At 55.1% G+C, this 16,922-nt stretch overlaps 2 protein-coding genes across 3 annotated transcripts in view; one reads left to right on the forward strand and one right to left on the reverse strand.

The window, feature by feature from the left end:
- The first annotated feature begins 28 nt into the window (after window positions 1-28).
- The window catches only part of PNKD (PNKD metallo-beta-lactamase domain containing), a 72,876-nt gene continuing 55,982 nt past the window's right edge, over window positions 29-16,922 (forward strand). The window contains exons 1-3 of one of the 2 annotated variants that reach the window (XM_061384703.1): window positions 29-110; window positions 862-1,030; window positions 2,146-2,520. In XM_061384703.1, coding sequence (XP_061240687.1) covers window positions 44-110; window positions 862-1,030; window positions 2,146-2,338 — 429 coding nt within the window. In that variant the 5' untranslated portion in view covers window positions 29-43 and the 3' untranslated portion in view covers window positions 2,339-2,520. Of the gene's footprint in view, window positions 111-861; window positions 1,031-2,145; window positions 2,521-16,922 lie in introns of those variants that run through there. The other variant, XM_061384685.1, reaches the window with a different exon arrangement.
- TMBIM1 (transmembrane BAX inhibitor motif containing 1) lies at window positions 3,198-11,928 on the reverse strand. The gene is made up of 11 exons (XM_061384735.1): window positions 11,582-11,928; window positions 10,177-10,277; window positions 8,912-8,976; window positions 8,649-8,702; window positions 8,025-8,075; window positions 7,236-7,275; window positions 6,646-6,683; window positions 6,383-6,470; window positions 5,969-6,064; window positions 4,944-4,997; window positions 3,198-4,563 (listed from the first exon to the last, which is right to left on the reverse strand). The coding sequence occupies exons 1-11, from the start codon at window positions 11,772-11,774 to the stop codon at window positions 4,417-4,419; spliced, it is 927 nt and encodes a 308-aa protein (XP_061240719.1). The 5' UTR covers window positions 11,775-11,928; the 3' UTR covers window positions 3,198-4,416.

Genomic DNA, 16,922 nt, shown 5'->3' on the forward strand with positions numbered 1-16,922 from the left:
AGCGGGGACTGCGGTGAAGGGGGGGTGGGATTGGGATCTGAACATGGCGGCGGTGGTAGCTGCTACGGCGCTGAAGGGCCGGGGGGCGAGAAATGCCCGCGTCCTCCGGGGTAAGGAGAGGGACCCCGGGGAGGGCAGGACTGGAGGGGATACCCTTTTTTTCACATCCCGCTAAGCTGTAGCAGGAGTTCAGGGCTGTCGATTGCTGTCCGCATCCCTCTGCAGGATTTTAAAGAGTCTGGGGGCTAAATGGTGCTCTTTAAAAGTCAACCAGTCCATCCCTCAGCCTACGACACCTCTGGGGTCTTGCACGGAAAGGGAGCCTCAAGGAAGCCTTTTAGACTCCCGCGCTCCAGGTGTTTAACACTCACCGCAGTGCAGAGGAAAAGAGCCCTGGGCTTCTGGAGGCTTGGGTTCTAGCCCCGGATAATTAGCAGTTTGACCTTGGGCGAAGCAGTTCGTCTCTTGGGGCTTCAGTTTCCTCTTCTATAAAGTGAGGGGATGGAGTAGAATACCTTTAAGCTCCCCCTCCAGTGCTAACATTCTGCAGTTTGCAAGCCATGTCTCGGATTTTCTTTCATACGTCTCACGCGAGCCCCACTGCAGTCCCTTCACATCCTGAGGTCTGAGGAGATGAAGAACAGCGAAGCTCGCTCTCCCGGCACCAGGGTGATGAGCCCGCAGTGACGTGGAAGCGGCTTTCAAAGGTGCCACCTCGATGGCGATTTTCCCATTTCCCTCTGGACTCTCCCAGGCACCTGTTACTCCAAACTGCAGTCACTCCCCTTCCTCAGATCTCAATCACTCTTCCCTAGGCTTTCTTCTCTTCTCTTAGCTGACCTTCTTTGCCTCCATTCACAGGGATTCTCTCAGGAGCCACTGCTAACAAGGCTTCCCAGAACAGGAGTCGGGCACTGCAAAGCCACAGCTCCCCAGAGTGCAAGGAGGAGCCTGAGCCCCTCTCCCCTGAGCTGGAATACATCCCCAGAAAGAGGGGCAAGAACCCCATGAAAGCTGTGGGACTAGCCTGGTAAGTTTTAACTAACTCTTTGCCCACCAATGGGGAGTGGCACCAGGGGCGGGTGGGACCCAGAAACTTCTCCAAGTGTCAGGTGATGAACTGAATCCAGGGTTGCCGGGACAGAATGGCTGGGTGTGAGGACTGGAACCTCAGAGGACTGGAGCAGGGGAGGGAGGTGGCAAAGTCTGAACTGGAGAGAGAGTGGGTTTTCTGTGCGCTGAGCTGAGCTAATCTGATTCAGATTTCAGTCTATGGCCTCATCCTCTCTTTTGGGAGCTTGGGGCAGGACCCAATTGAGGTTTTAATTGAGATCATGCAAGATTATGTTAGTTATACAGTAGCAGCACCTGTAAGATGTTCAGTGCATTGTTATTTGGATTTGATTCTGATCTTAATACATTGTTGTTCAGTCGCTCAGTCGTGTCCGAGTCTTTGCAACCCCATGGACTGGAGCTTGCCAGGCTTGAGCAGTATTAAAAGCAGGGAGAAATCAATTTTTTTTCCAGCACCCGAGGTGTGCCAGTCCTTTACTGTGTATTGTTTTAGTCTTTCTGAGATAAATAGGACATCCCTATTTTACAGAGGAGGGAACTGAGGCTCAGAGCTGGGTTTTCACCAGGTCTTATAACTCCACGCCCTTTCCCCACGCCAAGTGCCTCCCACATAGCAGTTGCTCATGTTAAGGAGAATCAGGGATGGGGTGTGGGGCAGTTTAGGCAGAGGGAACTTTTGCCAAGACTTGGAGAGGGAAAGAGGATGGGCTGTCCGGAGAACCCTGCACAGTTGTTAGGGCAGGCTGGCAGGGCTCATGCTAAGGAGTGTCAGACTAAAGGGAAAAAGAATGACAAGGTGGGCAGAGACCCAACCACAAGGCCTTTTGTGTTGTGCCTAGAGTTTGGTGGACTTGGCCGGGAAGTGATGGAGAGCTGTTGCGGGGTTTTGAGCAGGGCAGTGGCAGGATCCGATTCGTGCGGAGCCTTCCAGCAGCCAGCACTGAGGCTGAATAAATGCGAGTAGCATTACAGTGTTGGTGCAGTTGATGAAGCTGGAATGAGGTTCTGCCCAGCTCCTCTGGCTGAGGCTTGGCCCCTCCCCAAATCCCACGCACATCTCCCCACCCCTAGGGCCATCGGCTTCCCCTGTGGTATCCTCCTCTTCATCCTCACCAAGCGGGAAGTGGACAAGGACCGTTTGAAGCAGATGAAGGCTCGGCAGAACATGCGGGCATCCAACACGGGCGAGTATGAGAGCCAGAGGTTCAGGGCCTCCTCCCGTCATGCCCCATCTCCTGAAGCTGGGTCGGGGGTGCAGTCCTGAGGAGCACTGCAGCCCTCCCCTAAACTCTATTGACTGTGGCCTGCAGACTGTCCAGTCCTTTCTGGTCCTTGCCTCTGAGGCCCACCAGAGGGCGCACGAAGCCCAGGCTCCTGCCAGCCCCATTCCTCCTGAAAACCCAGCCAAAGGCAAATAAAGTTACCGAGTGTCTGAGTGGAAAGGAACCCGGACTGGGTTTGTGAGTCCCCTGGGATGGGAGGGGCACAGGGTGGGGTTGGTTACTCCTGTGTACTCCCTCTCACAGAAGCCTCAGTGTTCTAGGCTGAATAGTTGGGGAAACCACAGAGACTTAAGTACAAGCCTAGGCTCAGGCCCTGGGGAGTGAGCCCTCAGAGCTGCTGGCCAGGAGGGTGGGGTTCCACTCAGACTCAAAGAGGGTGTTCAGGGTGTGGAGTTTTTCAAAGACACTTAATCTCAGCTGAGTCCAAATGACTCAACCTCTCTGGGCCTCAGTTTCCTCGTTTGTAAGAGGGATTGAACTAGTGATTTCTAAGGCAGGAGTTCTAAACCTGAACACTGTGGTCCATTCCCACCCCCACCCCCACAGGCAAAACTGTGTGTACACATAGAGCTTTGAGGGGAAGACCGTTTATAGCTCTCGTGTGCTTTTGTGAAGGGTCTGTGATTCACAAAAGGTCATGTGCTATGAATCTGAGCAGTGCCTGCCAGACCTGGGGTTGAGCCATCCATCACCAGGAAGTGCTGGGACAAAGTATATTTGGTTATCGTAGAAGGTACCAAGCCAGAATGCAAGGATAGGATATGGATGTTTTGGGCAGAGCCAGACTAGTTCTCCGAGAACTGACCCCTTAAAGTGAAGAAAAACCAGAGCCAAACAGGGTTTTACCTTCTAAACATAAAACTTTATTTCTAGTTACGTCCCTTTGTGGGATATATTTAGGACCAAATACTTAATAAAGAAGTCCTAATTATATCCTTGGGCTGTTTTGGTTTCCACCCCTACCCCGTAGAGTGACCCTTGTCCCTCTTCCCCATTGCAGCTTGAGGCACTTGGTGTCATGAAGAAAGCGGTAGTTGGCTGGAGAGATGGGGCATCTTAAATCCCCTCAGCATGAGTTCACAGACTAAGAGGGGCTTCTTCCTCTCAGGGCCCTCCCCAGTTAGCAGAAGGGAAGCCCGTTGGGTACCACATAGGCTTCCATATCTCTCCGACAGGGTTGGGGACCCTGCCCACACCCTAGGCTCTCTTCACCCTAGTTACTTCCTGGCCATAGTGATCCTACACACCACCCATCTCCTGACTTCTGCCCTCACTTTCTACTCTGAGCAGCCTGAGCACAGGAAGCAAGTGGTCCCACAGACTATAGAGATCTCAAAAGTACCAGAGAGGCCCCAGGCAGCTTCAGAGAACCAGGTGACTGCCGGGGGGCCTGCTGTCTACCACACAAGCCCTGAGGAAGCCTTGAACAGATGCTGCTCTCAACTGGCCTCAGTGCTTGACTTGGCTCACTCTCCACTTCCTCCCCACCTCTGACCCAGAAGACCATCATATATATGCTATCAAAAGAAGGTGTTGAAGCAGGGGAGACAAACCCCCTCTACCTTCCTGTGTTGAAAGGTGCCACGGGTTGCCAAAAAGTACAAGATATGAGTCCAGGAGGCAGGGGACAGCTCTCTGGGTTTGTTGGGATTGAGAGAGGAAAAATGTTGCAGCTGTCAAGCCCAGAAGCCCCTGGCGGGAGTGGGAGGGGAAACCTTATCACCAGGAAGTCCCTTCTCCTTCTCATGTTCCCTTTTAGCTACAGAACAGGCTCTTTTCACCCCACCTGACTCCAACCCCAGCTGTTAAGGCTTTGGTGCCCTGTAGTGGGGTGGAGGGAAAACACACATCTTTGGCCCAGCTCTGTCCACTAAGGGCAAGAGTTAGTCCCTAGTTCCTCCAGCCCCACCAGGTACCTATACATCCACAGCGAGAGAAGCTGCCCATCCCGGGACAGAAAGAAAAATGGGCGTATTACTTGAGAAGGAAATGGGTGTAGGCCCAGACCAGGATCATAGGGCCCAGCCCTCTAGGGAAGGGAAAGCCCTGGAGGTGCTCCTTAATCGCGACTCCCCACGAGCTGCAACACAAAGGTGAAGATGTAGACGATATCTGTGTAGATCTGCAGGGCACCGGTGATGTAGTCCTCCGGGCTGATGGTGTGCTTCCGGTTCCCCAGGACCATCTGTGTGTCATAGGCCAGGAACTGCAGGGACAAGAACCCATGCATGAGGATCCAGGGGCTCAGTGGCCCACAGACCTGTCCTGGGAGCCTCAGGGCCATGAGGTGTGCTTAGGGAACACTTTAACAAACAGCAGAAGGCATGGTCTCTGTCTTTAAGCAGTTCACAGTCCAGAAAGGGAGAGCGACACTGGAAAAGTGTCGCCTCTGGAATACGGCTTACTGAGTATTCTCAAAGCAAGCAATGTGAATTAAAGACAGGAATGCCCAGGAAATCAGTGGAACCTCTAGACAGTAGGGAAAGGCAGCCGTGGCCCCACTCCCTGCTTCTCAAGCAGCCTACATTCAGCACCCACCCGGTCCCATACCTCCCACTCCCCTTCCTAGAGTGGGCAGGATCTTACCAAAGTGAAACAAATGGCCCCCAAAGCGGCATAGACCATGTGCAGCCAGTAAACCTGGGGAGAGAGGACAGGGATGGCATTAGGAAACTTGGCAAAGCCCAGACTGAGGCAGGCGCTCAGGACCATCTCCCCCCCTGGGATTCTGGCCACATGGGAAGATCCATGAGAGAACTACCTCTCCCTTCCAGATCCTGGGAGAAATTAAGAATGCTAACATGTTTGGCAGAGAAAACAGAGGCCATCGTCCAATGGCTATATGAAATCAATCACAGCATCTTTTAGCCAAACCAATTTCCAGTTAGTCAAGGTACAGAGGTGTCCACTCTGCTTCTGGAAGAAAGTGGTTGAGCTATGGCTCTGGGAGGGCAGGCCCAGCCGTGCACTCCTTGAAGAGCCCCATCACCTTTACCCTTGGTCACGTCAGCAGTCACTAGACCATGTTCCTGCAGCCCAGCCTAAGAGGGACACCCCCTAACCACCAGGTGAACAGCAGAGTCAGGGAGCACCCCCAGGGCAGCCTTGTCAGCAGCCCTCCAGGGACCTGTCCAGGGCAGGGCCAGCCTCGGTCACATGGGCAGGCTCCTGTCACGTTCACTCTCCCTCACGTGCTTCCCCTTCCCACCGCAAAGCTCCCGTCAGCCGAGGGCCTCACATGCTGCCCCCTGCTGCCTGGAGACAAAGAGGAGATACAGCGGTCCCTAAGGGCCCTTCCAGCTGAGCCCATCTCTGCCCTCTGGATTCCTCTGCCAACCTGCCTCCGATTGGCAGCAGATCACACTGCTGCTTCTCATAGGAATCCCATGATGCTGTCTGGGGCCTCAGGTGCTATGGCTCCCAGGACCTGGGTCTCCATTGATACCCCAGTCCAAAGGATGGCACTTCAGCACAGGTGCTTTGGCTAGCCAGTTGAGAGGTTCTGGAACCCAGAGCCGTCCAGAGGCCCATGGGGCCTGCCGCACAGAGATATACAGAAAGTCTGCCCTGAGCACTGGGTTCACCGACCCCAGCTCTGCCGGGACACTCACGTATTTGAAGACCAGCACAATGACAGTGATAATCCCAGTCACTGTCATCACTATTCCCAGGACACAGAAGAGGCCTGTGCACGAGGTGAAGTCCACCTGCCAGGAAGAGAGAGGGAGGCATGTGTCAGACGGGCCACAACTAGCAGCCCGGCCAGCCAGGCCCTGCCTCCTCCAGGGGGCTCAGTGCTGCCTCCTGGGGCACTCGGGAGTGACCATGGCATTCTAAGGACAGACAGGAAGCAGAGTTGTGGATGTAAATGTGAAGGGAAGGGGCTTCGGGTCTCTGAGGGAGACCCCTAGTATAAGGATCTGGGCCCTCCCAGGCCTGCTCAAGTGCCAGGCCCAGAAGATCAGGTCTGTATAAGAAAGGGGGATGGGGTGGCCAGGGAGGGGCCGGCCCTCCAGTGCCCTCACCTTGGTCTGGAAGCAGAAGATGGTGACTGAAATGGACACCACAGCAGTGATGATCATTGCAATGATGACAGCTTTGGTTTTATACACACTGCAGGGAAGGAATTAAGAGAAGCCAGAGGCATAAGCCATGCACAAATGACTTCAAAATACAGCTTTCTGGAGGTACCGTGCCCAGCATGCAGCCATATGGGCGGCTGCCAGCCCAGGGGTGCCCCAATCCCCTATAAAACACACTACCGTGTACCGACTGCCCCTGAACGCACCTGGAGATGGTGCCAGTCATGTAAGCCATGGCAAGAGTCTGAAGGAAGAACAGAGACGAGTGAGACACTTCATGGAGCCTGTGGGACGTCCCCGGTGGCTCAGTGGTTAAGACTCCAAGCTTCCAAGGCAGGGGGCGCCGGTTTGTCCCCTAGTCAGGGAACTAAGATCCCACATGCCCCGTGGTGTGGCCAAAACTATATATTTTTTTAAAAAAAGAGGGACTTCCCAAGTGGTCTAGCGGTTGGGACTCTTTACTCCCAATGCAGGGGCCCAGATTTGATCCCTGGTCAGGGAACTAGATCCCACATGCCGCAACTGAGACTCAGTGCAGCCAAATAAATAAATCAACAACAAAATTAAAATCAATTTTAAAAAGAGGGGGCAGACAGAACCCTGGAGGCATGGTGGGGACACTACCACAGCTGGTGGTACGTGTCACCTCGCATGAAAGTGGCAGCCACAAGGAAACCGAGGGCAGAGGCAGGTCGGGGAGAGAGCCAGGGACATCTTCCCCCACAGGGTCCCATTCCTTCCCTGGGCCCAGCCCTCCCTCACCAGCTCCACCCCCTCCCCCGACCCTCTGACTCACAAAGATGATCAGCAAGATGATGTTCCATGGGAAACGGCGTCTGAAGGGAAAGAAACCATGACTTAGTGGCGTGTGGCTGGCCAGGTCTCAGAAGGAAGTTCCTGGCTTGTGCACCTCGAGAATGAGGCCTGGACTCGAGGGAGAGGAGGCTGGCATGGCCCTGGGGACCTGCTCGTGTTCTATGCAGAGACAGCAGGGGGAACAAGACAGACCTGGGCTGTGGGGCCACAGAGACCTGGATTTGTCTGCAGCTCTTTGACTGCTTGTGTGACTGTGAGAAAGTTCCTTGGCCTCTCTGAGCCTTGGGTTCTTCCTATTTATTAAAGGGTTAAAATGCCACGTATCTTGTAGGGTAGCTATAAGAATAACAGCTAAATAGCTAAATAGATCCTGCACACACAAGGCACTTGGCACCCAGCTGAGAATAGCCAGTAGCTGCCACCACCATCTTCTTCACCTTCATCATCATCATCATCACTGTTGGTTAAGTCTCTACTCAGATGCTATAAGGGGGCTTCCCAGGTGGCGCCAGTGGTAAAGAACCCGCCTGCCAAGGCAGGTAGACATAAGAGACTCAGGTTCGATCCCTGGGTGGGGAAGATCCCTTAGAGGGGGCATGGCAACCCACTCCAGTATTCTTGCCTGGAGAATCCCATGGACAGAGGAGCCTGACAGGCTACAGTCCACAGGGTCACAAAGAGTTGGACACGACTGAAGCGATATGGCACACGTGCATGTCCTTGCCCCCCCCCGCCATCCCTTCCCATGGGCTAAGTCTCTGGGACTCACCTGGGTCCCTGGCAGCAGGCGAGGGTCAGGTATGTGACCAGGAAGACAGCACTGGGAAGAGACAGGGAAGTAGTCTCAGGCCCACTGTGCCCCTCAGCCCCCTCCTGGCCCAGCCTGGTGGCACTCACCAGCCTGGCAGACTGGAGGCCCAGAGAGGCGTCTAGAAGTCTAAGGGAAAGCTGCCCAGCAGGACAGGATCACCCTGGCCACAGGCACTGAGGCCATCAGTAACAGGAGGCCAGTCCTGGGAGGCGGAGGAGGAGCCGCCAGAGAGAGAGGTGGCCGCCGCAGGAGCCACAGAGAGAGGTGGCCGGAGCGGGGGCCTGGCCTGGGAGGAGGCCTCAGGAGCCACAGAGAGAGGTGGCCGGAGCGGGGGCCTGGCCTGGGAGGAGGCCGCAGGGAGAGGCGGCCAGAACAGAGGCCTGTCCTACAGGATGCATGCAGCCATGGGTCCCCCACCCCCGCTCTCAGGAGTCCCCTGACACTCACACTCAGTAGCACACACCACAAGGCCCAGCACAGCTGGCAACTGGGACACCCCTCCCTCCGAAAGGATTCTATCCCTACTAGTCAGTTGTCACCCCTCGTCTCCCAGCCCCCAAGCAGAGAAGAGCGCACACTCACTAGGATGCGTAGTACACGGCCATGTTTGCCCTCACGAAGTCACCGACTGGCTTCCTGTGGAGCAGAGAAGACACAAAAAGAGTCATGCCAAGGCTGTCCGCCCCCTGCCGAGGCCCTACCCCATCTTCTCTCAGCACCCGCAGCCAAGCCCCTCTTCCTGTCCATGGATCAAGGGCCCCACCCCAGCCATGCTCCCAGCAGGGGACCCAGAGCCCAGGACGCCAGAGCCGCCTTCAGCTGTGCAGAGAGGCCCAGAGACTCACACGAAGGTGAAGACAGCGATGATGCCCACCGTGACGAGCAGCTGGATGGAGATGATGGTGTAAACCTGGAATAGAGACACCGGACAGCACCGTCACCACCCTCCGCTCCCAGCCTTCCCCCAGGAAGCAGCCAGCCCCGAGACCAAGGAGCCCAAAAGACCTTACCACTCTAGGTCTGCTCCCATCTTCCAGAGGTAGGGAGGAGGTTCCTTCTTCATTTTGAAGGATCTACTCTTCTTTTCCACCTGAGAGCCCACCCCAGCTGCACTGCAGCCTGCCAGAGAGGCCAGCCCAGTGACGAGTCTGGCTCAGATGCTGAGTGGCTCAGATGCTGTGCACACCCGCAGGGCTGGTCCCACCCCGCTGCTCCTGACATCTCCCCTTCCTGGCCCAACACCTGGCCTTCACTGACATTCACTGCCCTGCCTCTGCCCTGCCCTACCACACTCCCGGGTATGGCCTCTGCGCCTGCAGCAATTCAGCCTGAATGTTGATCAGGTATCTCTCTACCCTGAGCAGGTGCTGGGGCGAGGTGAGATGGCGGGCAGGGGCCTGTGAGTGCATGTGATCAATTCTGGCTTCAAATTGCTGCAGTGTAACAGGAGAAAGAAGTTTGCAGAGGGCAGAACACTTCAGCAGGACTGTTCAGATTGAACCTGCCCCCCAAAACAAGGGCAAGGAAGAGACAAGCAAAAGCGGGTGAACACAGCTTAGAGGAGCTAGGGTTCCCTCAGAGGAGAGCGCAAGGCTAAAGTGGACCAGAGGACCGCCATTGCTGTTGAGGCAGTCCCAGCGCAGGATGGAAAAGAATTTCCAGACAGAGTATTGCAGAAAGGAGTTCAGAACGAAGAGCACAGATAAAGTGGGCACTGCAAGCTCAGCAGCCGACAACTCCTGAAAAGCCAGGGAGAATCGACAGTTTTCATGGGTTAATAGCCAATTTTTATAGCCTCAAGACAAAGAAAATTCCTGGAAGGTTGGCGTCAGGTGACTGGTTGAGGCGCTATAGAGTGTTTACTGCAGTCGGCATCTTTGCCTAATTGGGAGTCAGGAAGCTTGTTAGTAATGATTAGGGGGGCTTTTGGCATTGGGGCTCAATTAATTTTGGAGGTAACCTTGGTTCTGGGCTCCACTTCTGTGGCCTTGGTGCAAAGCCTCCCACCTGTGGCTTAGGGCAGGACTCCACATTCACCCCTCTTCTTATCAATGGGCCAAATCACAGCCCCAGTGGCCCAGATTCACCTGCCCACCAGCCCATATCTCACCTTTCGGATGAAGGCGTGTCGGACTTTCCGGTCATCCCAGTCTCCAGATCCAAAAGTGTCACTCACTGCTCTCTCCCCGCCATCATAACCATGGCCTGCGCCTGGGGACAGATCACACATGACCAACTGGGGAACCGGGACCTGTGGCCTCAATCCCCAAGCCTCTGGAACACTATCTCAACAGTCTCAAGGATCTCCAGCCAAAACTCAGGAATTCCTCTCCCCAGCTGGTCCTCCAGGTGCCCCCGGAGTGACCTGAGTGGATACTATAGGGAGCGATAGGTCCCTGGCCGAGAGGGCCCTGAGGTGTAAGCACTCCATCAGCATGATTCCACTGAGGGGTGTGAACACCCGCCGCCCCTGCCGGCAAGGGAACACGAAATCTTAAGGAATCCAGGCAGGTGTGGGTCAGAGGAGCTGGTAGGGTCAGAGCAGGGACTCAGGGATTGAAGGAGGGAAAGGGAGACAAAAATAGCACATGCGTGCGGAGGATAGAGGACAGAGTGTGCAGACTGTGGTCTCCATCAGGCAAGCGTTAGGATTCTGGGAAAACAGAAACGTCAGGGCTATCTGTGCACAGGACAAAGCATCGTTGTAAATGTGACTGGTGTGCCGGTATTCACACCAGAACACGAACGGCCTGATGAGAGCTGGCTGCACTCCAGGGTTCCAAAGATGCTGCAGGGGCTCAAAGCATTCCTCAAGTGCCTCCCTGGGATCTGCTTTCAAAATCCGCAGGCGAGCCACACAGGAAAATCTCACCACATTCTAATATCATTTCTCACCAGATTTACCAGCCATGACGTTTATCAAACATCCAAACGAGTTGTGGATGTTTGCAAGTCAGATGTTACCTTAAAAGATGAGGATCCGTCAGCACTGAGAATATTAAAAAAAAGAAAAAAGTGCTTCAGGTTCCAGTGAAAAGTCTTAGTTGCTCAGTCGTGTCTGACACTTTGCAACCCCATGGACTGTAGCCTGCCAGACTCCTCTATCCATGGAATTCTCCAGGCAAGAATACTGGAGTGGTTTGCCATTTCCTTCTTAGCGGCAGTTCCTAAAGAAGAGAGGGCTGTGGATGAGTGGCAACTGCCTAGCAGGGAAACAGAAATGGCCTCCTGAAGTAATTCCTTCAATAGCCACTTTCTCATCTGATGTGTAAGTTCTGGTGTGTGTCTTACAGACTCAGTCTCCTGCTGAATAAAGGGGCTGGCAGGTGGCCCGGGGGTGGGGGGGCTAGGAGCTGAAGGAAAAGGCAGAGAGGTAACAGAGATGGGGAAACAGAAGGAGAGAGCTAGAGAGAAGATGAAAAAGGAGATGAAGGAAGTTACAAAGTAAAGAAAGGAAGTGGCCTCATCAGTATTGCCTCTTCCCACCCACCCTTAGCTGCCCTGCAGGGACTTACCATAGTTCATGGGCATCGGGTGGACTGGGGGCATAGGCTGTGGGTAGCCAGCAGGGTGACCATAGCCAGGCTGTGGGTAGGCGGGATACCCCCCGGGCACGACCGACGGCTGCCCATAGCCCCCTGGGGGCGGAGAGCCAGGGTACAGGGGGCTGCGGTCCTCATATGGAGGAGGGGCACTGGGATGGGACATGATGGCTCAAAGGCTGAGGAGAGACCCCAGCTGCTGAGACCTGAAACAGAAATGAGAAAAGCAGTCATGAGTGCATAGGCTCAGCTCACTGAGCCCCAGTCCACCCTGCCTCTGCAGAGAGGACACCTTCAGTGTCTCTCCAGCACCAAGTGTCATTTTCCTGCAGGCCACTGTCCCCACGCCCGCAGTCCCGCCCACCCCACCAGCTCAGCCCCTGCCCCTCTGCCCTCACACCAGCCCCTCCTCACTGTGCAGTTTCCTGCCATAGGAAAGCAGCAGGTGGGGATTTAGCGCAGGAGCCGGGGCAGTCACATGGGTGGTATGAGAGCAGGGGGTTCTCTTAAGTGATCACTTCCAGTGACCAGGGAAGGAGCCCGATGACCCCAGCAAAGCCACTGATGAGTCACAGAGCCAGCCAGGACCCACTGAAGGGGGCAGCCCAGCCCCCACAACAGCTGGCAGGAGCTGCAGGCCTGAAAGGCGGAGCTGGGGAGAAGCCAAGGCCTCAAATGGAAGACAACAAGCTGGTCCCAGGGCCGGAGCTGCCAGGCCCAGAGGAGGAGGGCACGAGGCTGTGGAAGGTGTCAGGCTGAGTCAGGGGCCGCCAGAGAGGCCTGAGCATGTGGGTACATGGGCTGACCCCTGGGGGCTGGGAGGCTGCACAGAAAAGCAGGCTGGAGACAGGACTTTCTGGTTCCTTCAAATTACAGCCGAGGAGGAGCTTCAGGCATGTGACAGCCTGTGGCTGCCACCAGTTGCTTCAGGGCCATGCCAGGGAGTTGAATGCCAGGGAGTTCAGGGCCCTCAAACCCCTGGGGAAGGGTCAAGACGCCAGGCCCTGGTGGCCCTGGGATTCCTGCCTGTTTGCCCCCAGGGTTGGCGGCTGAGAAAGGCTAGACCACTGAGGAGTGATGCCAGAGCCAGCCAGTGCCCTCTCTGAGGCAGGAGAGCCCCATGGCCGGGGAAGGGCAGAGGAAGGAGGGGAAGGGAACCCCAGAAACATCCCAAAGGGACCCCCAGACTGTACGGCCCCAAGTGCTCAGTTCCACTGGGGGACTCAGGCCCAGAGCAGTAAAGTGACTCCCAAGATCACAAAACTAGCTCATTTAATAGTCCAAGAGCCGAGGTCTTCCTGATCCTGGGTAAAAGTGAAAGTGTTAGCTGCTTAGTCATGTCCGACTATTTGCGACCCTACGGACTGTAACTCGCCAGGCTCCTCTGTCCGTCGGATTCTCCAGGCAAGAATACTGGAGCGGGTAGCCATTTCCTTCTCCAGGGGATCTTCCTGATCCAGGAATTGCACCAGGGTCTCCCACTTGGCAGGCAGATTCTTCACCATCTGCACCTCCAGGGAAGTCTAGGTGTCCGCTCTAGTATGCAATGTTCTCTGTGTCTCTTATGCCAGATAACTGTCCTCTGGACCTGGTATCCCCCTCTGAGGTGGCAGAGATGGGGGCTTGGGAAAAGTTGAGGAGGAGGTCCCTGGAAGGGCCAAGCCCTGATAGAGTCTGGGCCCCTTCAGAGAGCCACAGCCGCCCCTAAAGCGTCTCCCAAGGGCACATCTTCCTTCAGGATGCCACAGGGAAGATACATGCCCAGGTCAAGGTCAGCAGACATGCACAGAGGATCTGCCGGAAGGGCAGAACAGACCCTTCTTTTTAGGGCCCCCTGCACAGTTCAGGGAGCAGATAAAGAACTGTCCTAACTAACTCTTCTCTCTCGACTGGGATAACATAGAGGGGAGGGGAAGGTGGCAGGGAGGGGTGGGGAGGAGGGCTCACGTAACAGGCCAAGTCTCTTAAAAGAGTTATTTTGAGGAAAGCCGTTCTCCATTTTCCAAGAATGAACAGACCAGACAGCAAGAGTGTGTCAGGTCAGAAATAAGAAGGAACTTCCTGACAGGGTATGGCAGCAAACCATGGGCCATGGTGGAGGCCCCACATGCTGGGGTAGAGCGCTCTGAGCAAATGGAGCAGAGGGAAACAGGAAGACCCAACACTGAGTGGTGTGAGTTCAAGAAACAGAGCGAGCAACTGTTTTTGAAACCATTTGTGGTTTATGTCAGGGTAGCACAGACAGTTACAATATGTATATCTCCTTAACAGACCTTCTTAAGGAAGGAAGAGAAACCAGACCCTCCTCCCCTGAAGCAAGAGTCTCCTCTCCCCACTGCCCCCTCTCCCCAAACACCCCTTTAACTCCACCAGGAAGACAGCTCCCCATCTGCAAGAAGCGGGAAGGGCAGGCCACCTGTGGAGTAGGGTTATCTGTCATTACTACCCTGGGCCCAGCTGACAACAGGGTCAACACACCCACGAGACACTGGCAGGGAGGACCCTGTGGTCAGAGGCCCCAGCTGGCTGCCTGACCATGATGTCACCATGACCTGGTCCTGTCAGCAACTCAGGGTGCCCCTCTGTGAAATGGGGTGAGGGGCCCAGATGATCCCTGAGCTCACGTCCAGCTCTAACAGACTCCGGGCCTGGGACTTATCTGAGGAGCCCAGTTATGTGGGGCCTGCCCTTTGCCCGACCGGCCAGCTGCCCCACCCCCTCAAGCCAAGCCAGACAAACAGGTCCCTCCCCAAGGGAAGCGCAAGGCCGGCCTTGGATAGGCCCCCAGGACGCCACGGTTTAGGCCTGGCACAGAGGGCCGTTGACTCGCGGAGATGCCCTCTGCCCTCCCGCACCCCTCCCTGTGATGTTCCTGGTTTCAGAGGAGCCAGACTTTCTGCAGGGGGTGCAGCAGCTCACAGTCCAGTTCTCTGGGGGCTCGGCCACCAGCCCATGCTCACCAGAGACCAGCATTAACCAGTTTACCTCACTGTGTCTCAGTTTTTCCACCTGGAAAGTGGATTTACCACTACAATAGTACCCTCCACAGAGCTGTTATAACATTTAAAAGAAAAAATATGTGTAGAGTACTTAAAATGGTACCTGAACACTACCTGTAGTTGTTATTTCATTAAATTCTTATGATATCCCAATAGGGTGGATACATTATTACCTCTGTTTACAAACAAAAAAATAGAAGCTTAGAAGAATTAAGTCACTTGCCCAAGATGACTTAGCTAGGGTGTGATAAAGGCAAGACTCAGCTCCCAAAGATTCCAGAGCTCTGAACCCCTCTGCTTTCCCTCCCAAAGATTCCAGAGCTCTGAACCCCTCTGCTTTCCTCCTCATCCCCCTTTCTGTCCACTCATCACTTCTCAGCTTCCCATCTCAGCCTCTCTACTGACAAAAGAGGGCTCACACAGCAAGTGCACACTGAACCATTCAGCCCCTTCCATCATCCCCATGGTTCCCAATCTCTGTGCAGCCACCAGGAGAAGAGGGTGATCAGAGATAGAGATTCTTAAAACGTCAGCACTGAAAGGAAACTCGCTATCTAAGGCAAGCTGACCCCTCCCTTTAGCAGCCAGTCCACCATGGTTGGGAGTGGGAGGGGTGTAGAGGAACCTGTCCCAGGCCATAAAGCAGGGGCCAGGGCCCAGAACTACCTCCCAGCTCTCTGGTGTAGAGGCCTGTGCGCAGGAGACGGGGAGAGTGTTCAGACCAGTCAGGGGAGTGCTAGGCATAGTCACACCCCCTCTGAGCAGGACCAGATGGTCAGGAACCTCGGGCCCCAGGGCTGCCAGCATGGGCAGCTTCTGAGCCTGCTCCCTGGCCAGGGCCTGACCTACCTGCGGCCCTGACCCCTTCCCCATCATCAAGGCCTCAGCTAGGGACGAGTTTGGGGCTGGTAGGTGACCAGGAGTAGGGAAAGGCAGAAGTGGTCTGAGTCTACTTTCATGACTAAAGGTGGAAGCTGCAGGAGAAAGTGGAGTCCAAAGGAAAGGGGAAGACGTGGGAGAAGATACAGAGACAGAGTGCAGATACTTGATGCCCAGAGACCAGAAACCAGGAATTGGGTCATTTGAATTCCACCGGTAGCTAATGGAAGGGCTCGGTCTCCAGGGGCTAAAACGGACCTTCACGGTGCCCCATCAGAAGCCTGAATTATCCTAAAACACAGTAGGCATTCAGTTTCTACTGAACACATTCCCACAACAGGAAGCGAGACTGTTTTGTGGCAAGGAGCTTGAATCATTACAACATGCTTCCTCACGATGCCTTTTATCAAGGCATTCAGGCTCCACCGCACCCTTGTCAATTTAGATCTAACCTTGCTCCCCATTTTGTGACCCCCATTTTCATGACCCATCATGAAGGAGCCAGAACCTCTCCTTTCTCCTACACGATCCACAGACCCAGCCATCAGAAGTGGGAGGGCCCAAACACAGGACTTGTTGGCTGTCCAGGTTTTCAGAGGCAGCCTCGGGGAAGCCAGCTCCTTCCCCTGGTGCTGTCTCAGTGTGGCCAGTGTGCTCCCTGCCAGCTGGGGCCCAGGTTCAGGCTCCCTGGGAGGAGGGCATCTGAAGGGTTAAGCCTCTGGAATCTGCTGAGAGGAGGCTGGATCTACTGGGGTTACAGCAAAAGGGTGTGTGTGTATGTCTGTTTGTGTGTGCTGGAGGGAGGGGTGGAAAGGAGCAGCTGACTGGTTCCGGCAACCCGTGCTCCTCTCTGCCAGGAACGGGTGCCCAGGGCCAGAGTGGAAAGAATAGCTCAGGGTGAGTATCTCAGGAAACTCCACCCAGCAGGAAAGCCCCTGGCCCACTGTGACCAAGTCTCTCGTGACAGCCTCCTCTCCCTTTCCCTACCCCAAACCACCCCCCACCCCAGCTCTCCTCTCCCCTCCAAGAAAACACTTGGCCCTCCTAACCCAGCACAGAGCCAGGAGGGCAGAGGAGTAAAAAAGATACACCCAGGAGTGGCTGGGCTCGCCACCATGTCTGACACACAGACCAAGGGCCCAGAATCAATTTAGCCTTCTGACTGTCTGGCCTCGGAGGTCAACAGGATGAAGCCAAGAGGATCTGAAAACTGAAAACGTCAGAGCTGGAACAAACTTTAGAAATCATCTGGTCATTTGACAGACTAGGAAATCCCAGAGCCAAGGAAGTTCCTGCCCAGCCAGTGAAAGGCCCTCTTGGTCATGGGTTTGGAACTTTCATTCCCAGCCCTGCCCACTGTCGGAGAACACAGAATAACAGACGTCAGTGCACACACCCCTGAGGCGGAGCCACAACCAGCTTCCCTCCCCCAGTTC

Source organism: Bos javanicus, chromosome 2 (genome assembly GCF_032452875.1).
Source record: "Bos javanicus breed banteng chromosome 2, ARS-OSU_banteng_1.0, whole genome shotgun sequence".
Classification (NCBI taxonomy): Eukaryota; Metazoa; Chordata; class Mammalia; order Artiodactyla; family Bovidae; genus Bos; species Bos javanicus.